This window comes from Chinchilla lanigera, unplaced genomic scaffold (genome assembly GCF_000276665.1).
Source record: "Chinchilla lanigera isolate Chin_1 unplaced genomic scaffold, ChiLan1.0 scaffold00081, whole genome shotgun sequence".
Taxonomy (NCBI): Eukaryota; Metazoa; Chordata; class Mammalia; order Rodentia; family Chinchillidae; genus Chinchilla; species Chinchilla lanigera.
In genome coordinates, this window is record NW_004955482.1 from 9,479,390 (window position 1) to 9,489,519 (window position 10,130).

At 49.4% G+C, this 10,130-nt stretch overlaps 1 protein-coding gene across 3 annotated transcripts in view; it reads left to right on the forward strand.

The window, feature by feature from the left end:
• Nucleotides 1-6,855: 6,855 nt before the first annotated feature.
• The window catches only part of Ccdc42b (coiled-coil domain containing 42B), a gene marked incomplete in the record, with an annotated part of 7,632 nt that continues 4,357 nt past the window's right edge, over nucleotides 6,856-10,130 (forward strand). Inside the window, 4 exon segments of one of the 3 annotated variants that reach the window (XM_013503589.1) lie at nucleotides 6,856-7,594; nucleotides 8,845-8,950; nucleotides 9,714-9,818; nucleotides 10,052-10,130. In XM_013503589.1, coding sequence (XP_013359043.1) covers nucleotides 7,404-7,594; nucleotides 8,845-8,950; nucleotides 9,714-9,818; nucleotides 10,052-10,130 — 481 coding nt within the window. 3 annotated transcript variants of the gene reach the window in all.

Sequence of the window (10,130 nt, forward strand, 5' to 3'; positions counted from 1 at the left end):
AAAAAAAAAAAAAAAAAAGAAGTATATATGGTTGTGTGTGCTTGTATTTGGTGCATATATATTTATGATTGTTTTCTCTTCTTGGAGTTTTCCCTTAATGAGTATGTAGTGCCCTTCCTTATCTTCTTTTGATCATTCTTGGCTTGAAGTTCACATTGTCTGGAGACAGAACAGCTACTCTTGCTTTATTCTAGGTTCTTTTGCATGGAGTATTGTTTTTCATCTTTTGACCTTCAATATATGTATTTCTTTTGGAATTAAATGTGTTTCTTGCATACAGCATATTGTTGGAAGTTGTTTCTTGATCCATTCTGCCAGTCTGCTTCTTTGAATGGTGAATTGAGACCATTTACACTGATAGTTATAGCTGATATGTATTGGCTTATCCTTGTCATATTATTTTCCTGCTGTTTGTTTCCTATCTTTCCCCTCTGGTTAATTGCTTGCTCTGATTGGTGGCTTCATTCTATTGGCATTCTTGGAATTGTGGGCTTTGTTTTGTTTTTCTAGAATATCTTTCAGAACTCTGTAGAGGTAGTTTCACAATCATGAATTTCTTCAGTTGTTCTTTGTCATGGAAGGATCTTATTTTTCCTTTTATTCTGAAAGACAGTTTTGCAGGTTATGTCAATCTGGGTTGGAGGTTGTTTTCTCTTAAGACTTGAAATACTTCACTCCAGGCTCTCCTTTACCTAAGAGTTTGTGTTGAGAAGTCTGCTGTGATTCTGATTGGGTTTCCTTTATAGGTCATTTGTTTATTTTCTCTAACACCCTTTAATATTCTGTCTTTGTGCTGAATTTCTGGACTCTTGATTATTATATGCCTTGGTATAGATTTATTTTGGTCATGACTAATTGGATTCTATATACCTCACTTACTGTGTGTCATATTCTTTAAGTTTTCTGCCATTATTTCTGTGAACAGGTTTCATGTTGTTTGTGGTGATGCCTGCTTTTTCACTGATTGTGACTGATCTTATGTTATTCTTCTTTGCATCATCTTGCAGCTGTTCAATTGTTTCTCCATGGTCTTTTGCTATTTTTAAGAGCTCTTTCTCTCCATGTCACTAATGTGATCCTGTCTTCTAGGTCTGATATTCTATCATCACTTTTAGTCACTTCGCAAAATTTCAATGAAATTTTTAACCTCCCAGATAACTTTGAATCTGTTTAATCAATTTAATATCTTTCCTATGTTAGGCATTCATGGTTTCCATTATTTTCCTATGTTTCTTTTATTTTTTAAATTTGTGTCTACACTAGATTTGGGGAGCAAGTCCTTCATTATGGTCTTTATCTGTTTTTTTTTTTTTAACCTGAAAGATTATTTCTTCTCTAATTGCCTCTATATTTTCCATATATATATATATATATGGAAAATGTAGTGTCGATGCATGATGGAATATTATACAGCCCTAAAGAAGAGTGAAGTCCTGCCTTATGTAGCAGCATAAGTGAGCTTAAGTAAAGAAGCCAGTCAAACAGGGACAGATGCTGTGTGCTCACTCATGTTTGGAGGCTGACAAAGTTGATCCCACAGAGCTAAAGAGCAGTATAGTGGTCACCAGAGTGGAGAAAAGGGAGAGGGAGAGGAGGAAAGGTGGAGAGGAACTGATGGGTGACACAAAGCTCCAGTCGGGCAACAGGAGTACATCCAGGCACTCTGGGGCATGGGAGGGCGACCATTGTGACCAGTACTGCTTCATGGAGCCTGATGTGGTGGTGCATGCCTGTAATCTTACTCAGCGCTTGGTAAGCTGAGGCAGGAGGATTGCCATGAGTTTGAGGACACCCTAGGCTACATAATGAGTTCTAGGCCAACCTGAACTACATAGCGAGACTCTATCTCAAAAATAATAATAATGCATTGTATATTTCAAATTCGCTAGAAGAGAGGCCTTTGAATATTTCCACCTCAAAGAAAGAATAAATATGGGCTGGGGTTTGTAAGTCAGTGCTACAGGGCCTGTCTAGCATGGGCAGAGCCCTGGGCTCCATCCCTAGCACCAAGAATGAATGAGAGAGAGGGAGAGGGAGAGAGAGGAGAGAGAAAGAATATAAAGAGGAAGAAAGCAAGCTAATGAAAGGGAAACAATTGAAAAAAAGAGAAACATTAACTATTTGAGGTGCTAGATAAGCCGATGACCCCAGTGAGATCATTATGCATTGTATACGTGTGAAAGTACCCCATCATATTCCACAGAAAATTATACAATTCTTACACCTCAACTAAAAATGCAAGTTTTAAAAATGTATACTTTTTTAAGACGTGTGAACAGAGCGAAAAGACCAGGGTGGAAATCACATGAAGAATTCCCAGAGCTCAGGGCTGGAGGGTCATCCCCAGGGCCGCAGGGCGAGCAGAGCGGAGCCACGGAGAGGCGCTAGGGGGCGCAGGTGCCGGAGAGGGCCCCGGAGCGCAGCGGAGCAGATACTCACCCGCCCTGCCCCGCAGCGGTGCGAGCTAAAGCCACAGTGAGCTGGAAGACAAAGGCCTACAATTTAAGAGAAAGAGTGGTGTAGACTGACATCCCTCCTGCCTCATCGAGCTTGGGACCAGCGGTGTTTTGGATGTCGGAATTTGTAGAATGGGGAAATGTTCGCATAGAGTTTACTGGTTGAACGTCCTGAATCTGAATATCTAAAGTCTGAAAGGCCTTGAAATCTTTCCTGGAGCATTTTGGATTCCAGCGTTTTGGACTAGGGATGCTGCGCTGGTAACTGCAAGGATGCAGGGGCCTGAACCACCCAGACATTCCTGGTGAGAATGTGAAACAACATTCTGGAAAGGAAGATGGTCATCTCCTTAAGAACTAACCATGCAGGCGGGATTGGTGGTACACACCTGTAATCCCAGCACTCTGGGAGGCTAAGGCAGGAGGATTACAAGTTTGAGGCCAAGCCTGGGCAATTTAATTAGATCGACTCTCAAAATTAGCCAGGGCATGGTGGTGCATGCCTGTAGTCCCAGCACCTAGGAGGCTGAAGCAGGAGGAGTGCCACAAGTTTGAGGTCATCCTGGGCTATACAGTGAGTTCAAGGCCAGGCCAAACTACATAGCAAGACTGAGAAAGGGGTCGGGGATATAGCTCAGGTGAAGGCTCTGAGTTCAATTCCCAATACCACAACAAGAGCACAAAACTAAACTAAACTAAACTAAACTAAACTAAAATACACCACGCTCTCAGTCTAGGATTTAGAGATTTTAGAGATGCAGCTCAATCCCACATGTGACTCTTCCTAGCAGCTTTATTCTTGTTTTTTGTTATTGGTTTTTTGTCTTTTTGAGACAGGGCCTCATTATGCAATTCAGGATGACCTTGAGCTCACTTTGTAGCCCAAGTTCGCGTTGAACTCGCAATGATCCTCCTGCCTCAGCCTCCTGAGTGCTGGGATTACAGGCATGTGCCACCACACCTGGCTAAAAGCGCTTTATTCTTAATAATTAAAACCTGGAAACAACCCAGATGTCCCTAACCCTAAAGCATTAAGAACAGTGTGGTACGTTCTTAGCACAGAATGCTACTCAGACATGAGACAAATTCCTGATACCCAAGTTTACCAACAAGGATGGACCCCAAGAGAGTGAAAACAAAATCTCAAAGGATTATATACTTTTTTGTTTGTTTGTTTGTTTTTCCGGTACTGGGAATCAAACTCACAATGTCGTGCTTGCCAGGCAGGTGCTGTACTGCTGAGCTAAATCCCCAGCCCCAGGATTATATACTATATCATCCTATTTATATAACACTTTTTTTGAGGTAGGATTTCACTATGCACTTCAGGCTCACCTTGAACTTGCTATGTTGCCCAGGCTGTCCTCAAACTCACCGAGATCCTCCTCCCTCAGCCTCCCAAATGCTGGGATTCCAGGTACGTACTGCCTCACCCAGCATTATAGAATACTCTTGACAAAATACCACTGTACAGATGGGGAACAGATGTATGGTTGCCAGGGATTAGGGAGGGGAGAGGTCAGGAGGTGGGGATGTATGTAAAAAATGCAAAATAAAAATCACAGGTCGGGCTGGGGATTTAGCTCAGTGGCAAAGCGCCTGCCTGGCAAGCGCAAGGTCGTGAGTTCGGTTCCCGGTACCGGAAAAAATAAAAAAAATAAAAAATAAATAAAAATCACAGGTCATTGCTTGAACTAAACTCCTGCAGGCTAAAACTCAAAATGGAGTCCCTCATGCCAAAGCTGAAATTAAACTGCCTACCTGACTTTCCTAGACATTAGGATTAGAGAGATGACAACCAAATTTCCCAGACAGGCCTGCCTAAAGGAACCTTATGAGGTAATCCCCTCTGCTTGAAGCCTCACACAGAAGTACTAACCTGAAAGCGCCTGTATGGACTCAGCAATGATTTTCCCGTCGGTCTCTCTGCCTTGCCAGAAGGGAACTCGAAAATGACCAATCAGCTTTTTTTGGTCTTCTGTTTCCGCTTTCTTCAGGCCCTCTCCGTCTGTACGGCCGAGCTCCCTTGCTCCATTCACCGTCAGGGTCCAGAATGGAGAGTGAGGTCAGTTAGGCCCCTTGAGCATGCACTTAGCAGGAATGAGGCCCTGGGTCCTCCTCCTCCTCCTCCTCCTTCTTCTTTTTGTTTTTTTGAGCTGGGGTGTGAGGATTTAGATCTAAATCATCTCCCCCAAAAGGCCTGGGTCTGCAAGTGGGGCCCGGTCAGAGGGGCCCTGACAGCTCCCTGGTGCTGTGGCCGTGACCTGAGAAGGCCTGTTCCTATTCCAGCTCCTCCTTCTCCCTCTCTGCTTCTGGCTGCCGTGGGATGAGCCGCTGTCTTCCACCAGGCACTTCTCCATGGCCTTTCTGCCTTGCAGTCGGCCAACTTTGGACTGAACCCAACCAATCTCTCCTCCTTTAAGCTGTGTCTGTTAAGTATTTTATCCCAGCGATGGAAAAGCGACTCATACTCAGAGTTCTGCCGTGTTGCCCAGACTGATCTCAAACTTCTGGGCTCAAGTCATCCTCCTGCCTCAGCCTCCCTGAAGTAGGTGGGACTGCAGGTGTGTGCCGCCATATGCAGAGAAGCACTGAGTTCGGTTCCCAGCATCTCCCTTCCCCAAAAGATCCTTAAACGGAATGGCTATAATTCAGCCCTTTGATAGATCATAGCAGACAGTGTCCTGGACGTAAAATATTCAGAGTCTTGAGTGTGGTGGTCACATGAATCTACACAGCACAAAAGGGCATAAACCCAAGTATGCGTGGGTACCTGCAAAAGAACACGCGTGAAGCCGCTGAAATCAGACCAAGACTGGGAGTTGAATCCATGCCAACATTCTAATAGTGCAGATGGGGCTGGGGATTTAGCTCAGAGGCAAAAGCGCCTGCCTGGCAAGCGCAAGGTCGTGAGTTCGGTTCCTGGTACCGGAGAAAAAAAAAAACAAAAAAACAACAACAACAACAAAAAATAATAGTGCAGATGCTACCCCTGGAGGGAACTGGGTGGAAAATAGACAGGATCTCTCCATACTGTTTCTTAAATGGCATGTGGAGCTACAAAAGAGTAATCTGAGGGGCCGGGAATGTAGCTCAGCGGCTCAGTACCTGCCTGGCAAGCGCAAGATCCTGAGTTCCAGTCCCAGTACCAAAAAAAAAAAAAAGTAATCTGTAATCCCAGGTACTTGGGAGGCTGAGGCAGAACAGTTGCAGATTTGGGCCCAGGCTGGGCAACTTTACAAAACTTTGTCTCAAAATAAAATGAACAGAGCTGGCAATGTAGCTCTGTGCTCCCGAGGTTCAACCTCTAGTACCACCAAAAGGTGTGGGCTGCAGCTGCTTTGAAAACCCATTGGCAGTTTTTTACAGAGTTAAATATACACTTGTTACCCAGCCATTCGACTCCTGAATATTTACACAAGTGACGGTAAAACTTAGGTTCTCACAGAACCTGGACGTGGACAAGGGCTGTATTTGCTTTTGCCCAGAACTGGAAGTGAGCCAGCTGCAATTCCTGTGGACAATGAATTAACAAACTGTTGGCGTACGGTATCCATGACACAACTACTACCCAGCAGCGAAAAAGAACGAACTATGGATACGCGGCTAGCAACTTGGCAAGCCTGTAATGAAGACTGCTAAAGGAGAGCGGGCAGACTCCATGGGCTGCAAAGTATATAATCCCACCTGGTAGCTTCTAGAAAAGGCAAAATTATGAAGGATAGAAAGCAGGCTTGTTGTTGCTGCAAGCCAGATTGGACGCAAGAGTCAATGTCACTGGAAACAGGTACAGGACATAAGGCGGCAATGGAGATGCTGTCTCTCTTGATTGTAGTGGTGAACGTGCAGTTCTGCACACGTGCCAGGCGAGCCTTGAACTCACAGTGATTCTCCTGCCTCAGCCTCCCCAGTGCTAGAATTACAGGTGTGTGCCACCACGCCCGGCTAGTAACTAGATTTTTACTGATTTATTTATTTATTTTTGTCTTTTTGAGACAGGGTCTCACTATGCAGTTCAGGCTGGCCTGGAGCTCACTTTGTAGCCCAGGCTGGTGTCGAGCTCCCAGTGATCCTCCTGCCTCAGCCTCCTGAGTGCTGGGATTACAGGCATGCGCCACCGCGCCTGGCTGTAACTAGATTTTTAAAACAACGTTATTCTACAGTAAGAAATGCATTTCTCTGAATGGAAAAAATAAATTATTTAAAGTGGAAAAATTAAAACGATCAGAAACAAATGACCAAATGTTACCGTTTCTTCCACTTGGAGGACCCACGAGTATTTTTAATACTGAGCTGGGCACTTTTCGCTAGCACCCCTTTAGCGCTGTCTTGCATTAAATCAGATGCTAAATGCAGAGTGCATGGCGTTGCCCGTCTGACCCCCAATAACAGCTGGATCTGTGACATCTTCTCCCAAGTCCAGACCACCGGTGTTTTTTAAGCCAGTCGCCACCAGGGGGCACTGACGGTCGCTCTTTCCCAAGCCAATCTGGGGGCGCTGTGGAGAACCGCCCCTCAGCACTGGAGGCGAAGCTCAACCGGCTGGAGCATGGCAGGTCGTCGGTATCCTTCCCTGCGGTGAATGACAGCTCACAACCTGGCAAACAGCATGTGTTCAATGAGTATCCTTTTTCTTTTCTTTTTTTTTTCTTTCCTTGTCGGTGCTGGGCATTGAACCCAGGACCTTGTACATGCTAGGCAAGCGCTCCACCTTGAGCTACATCACACCCCTAAGAAATAACCTTTTGAGTGGCTGAGCACACACGTTAGTGAGGCCCAGGAAGAGGCTTGGCCCTGCGAGGGCACGAACAGAGGCAACGCCTTGCTTGGCCCGGACCCCTACCCTCTCTACCACACCCAGATTTACATCGGATTAGCCACTCCCATCCTGCAACCCCTCCCTCCTCCTCAAAGGCTGGGTCCCCCACCCCGCAGCCCGGGGAGGGAATGTTGTATCTTTGGTTACCCAGGCAACCGGGGCTGCTCCGCCACTGCCTCCTGGGAGTCCGAGCTGGTGGCTGCTTCCCGGACTGCCCCAGGGCCTCCCCGCTTTTGCAAATGCAGCCTGGGGCAACTGCAGGGGCCATGGCGGTGCCCTGGGAGGAATATTTCCGACTGGTCTGGCAGGAGAAAATGCCGTAAGTGGGGCAGGGAGGCGGGGAAGGGGGCGGGAGCTGGCGAGATGGCCCAGACCTCCTCCCCTGCCGGATGCAGGCCCTCCAGAGAGAGGGAGGGGGGAAACTGAGGTTCTCGGGGAAACAGCGATTCCCACAGGGTCCCAGGGCTGGTGAGGGGCAGAATGGGCGAGCGCCTAGCTCACATAGCTAACCAGCCCTGTCCCCATCCCGGCTGGCGTCCAGCGTGATGGGGCCCTTGAGCCAGGTGCACAGAGATTACCTGTGAGCTGCCCCACCCCCACCCGCACTCCGGGACCCTGAGTCCTGCTCAGTATCACACCTGTGTGAAGGGCACGGCCTCGCACGTGAAATGTTGAGCCCTTCCACTCCCCTTCGGCCCTGGAGAGCCGGACCCCTGGCCTCTCCCCGGCAGGGTGGACAAGTGGCCAGTGCTCTGTTGGCCCCAGGGAGCTGGCATCCCTGGCCCATCTGCAGCACCACAGCCTTCCCTCCCCGCTGTCCTGATCAGAAGCCCATGCTCTCCTCTGCCAAAGGGGTTCACCTCTGCTCAGGAGCCTCCCTTGGCTCCCACCTCCCCCATGGTCAAGGACACAGCCTGCCGCAGCTTGACCCCGGACATCTCTCTGCTCCCAACTCCATCACTCGCTCCCTCCGCTCCTCACTCTCCCTGTGCAGACACCTGGCCTTGCCATTGGCTGGCCCCTTGGCCCGGACCCTGTTCCCTGCACATAACCACGCAGCTTGCTCTGTCTTCTCTTCCACCAGTCTCTATTCCAGTGTCACCTCCTCAGGGAGACGTCCTCGCTCCTCAGTCTGCTTAATTTTTCATCTTAGCACTCACCATGCCCTGGCCTTATGTATCATCATCATCATCATTATCATCATCATTATTATTTTGGGTTTTTGAGACAGGGTCTCACTTTGTAGTCCAGGCTGGCCTTCAACTCTTGGCAACCCTCCTGCCTCAGCCTCCTGCGTGTTGAGATTACAGGCACGCACCAGGATACCCAGATCTGTATTATTATTTATCAGCAGAATGGCAGCTCCTGTGGGGCAGGGATTTTTGCTGCCTCCTTTACAGCTGCACCGCCAGCGCCTGGAACAGCACCTTTAAGGTGCAACATACACTCACTGAACAGTGAAATATTCTCCAGCCGCCAGTGGCTATGGGGTACTCCAGGCACTAGCGGGGAACCCTGAGGCTGTGATTCCTGCATCCTTCACCTCTGCCTCCTTCTTGACCTGTCCAGGAAGAGGCAGGAGCAGAGCGTGGACCGCTTCCCACCCGTGCTGCGGCTCCTGGAGAAGAGGCAGGAGCTGGCGGATGTGGACCGGGGTCTGCAGGCCCAGAAAGAGGTGAGCCTCCAGCACCAGAATGTCCAGTGGGGATCAAGTGAGACCAGCCGTTGGTGCAAATGATTTTTGTGTGCATGGAGCACCTACTGTGTGCTGGGCACTGTGGGTCTCACCATGGTTCCTGCCCACATGGAGCTCCCAGTCTAGAGAAGCAAATAGACAAGCACCCAGGTGGTGACTGCTATGACAGCAACGCTGGGCAGGAGCGGTGGGAGCCTAGGCAGGGGCGGTCTAGGAGGACTTCCTGGAGGAAGTGGAGTCTTAGGGACTGCAGAGGAATAAGGAAGGTGGGATGAGAAGGAAGAAGCAAGCAGAGGGGACATCATAGGCGAGTACAGGAAAGCAAGGACAAAGCACAGGGACAGGAGGCTGAGACAGCGGGAGGAGAGAGGATGAGATGAGGCTGGAAGAAGCCGGGCGACATGGTGCACACTGGTAATCCCAGCACTCAGGGAGGCTGAGGCAGGAGGATTGCAAGTTCAAGTCCAGCCTGGGCAACTTGGTGATTTAGCAAGATCCAACCTCAAAATTTAAAAACAAAAGGGCTGGGGATGTAGCTCAGAGTGAGGCCTGGGTTTGGCCTCCAGCAGGCAGGTGCTGGGGCTTCTTCCTGGGGTGGTGGGAGCCTTGGATGGACTTGGGCAGCCGAGTGTCTTCAGGATCCAGTGCGGTGGAAAGGAGGGATTAAGGGCAACCGGAAAGCCCTAGGCGACTTGAGCCCTCAAACTCAGACTTGAGCAGACAGCCGGCTCCTCGCCCCCAGGAGTTCCACACCACCATGGCGGCCCTGCAGCACCGCTGGACACAGCTGGAGCAGAAAGAACAGGAGCTGAAGGGGTCCTTGGGCCGCTTCGACAAGTTCCTGCAGGTGATGGAGACCCGGAAGAGGGACAGGGGACCGGCTACTTCGGGCCTCACAGTGGCCAAGGGCACAGGAATGGAAGCAGGAGCCTTAGACATTCCGAGGGGTTGGTGGGAGCGCCCAGACTCGACGGGAGTCTGAGATCCTGGCTGCATGAGAACTGAGGGTTAAACAGGTTTAGGGCGCAGGGCTCCGGGCCTGCGAGTCCTCAGGTTCCTCTTGCGCGTCCCTGTCCCCAGGATGCCGAGGCCCGGCGCGGCCGCGCGCTGCGGAGGGCAGTGGAGGAGCGGGAGCGCGCGGGCCGGCGGGAGGCCGAGG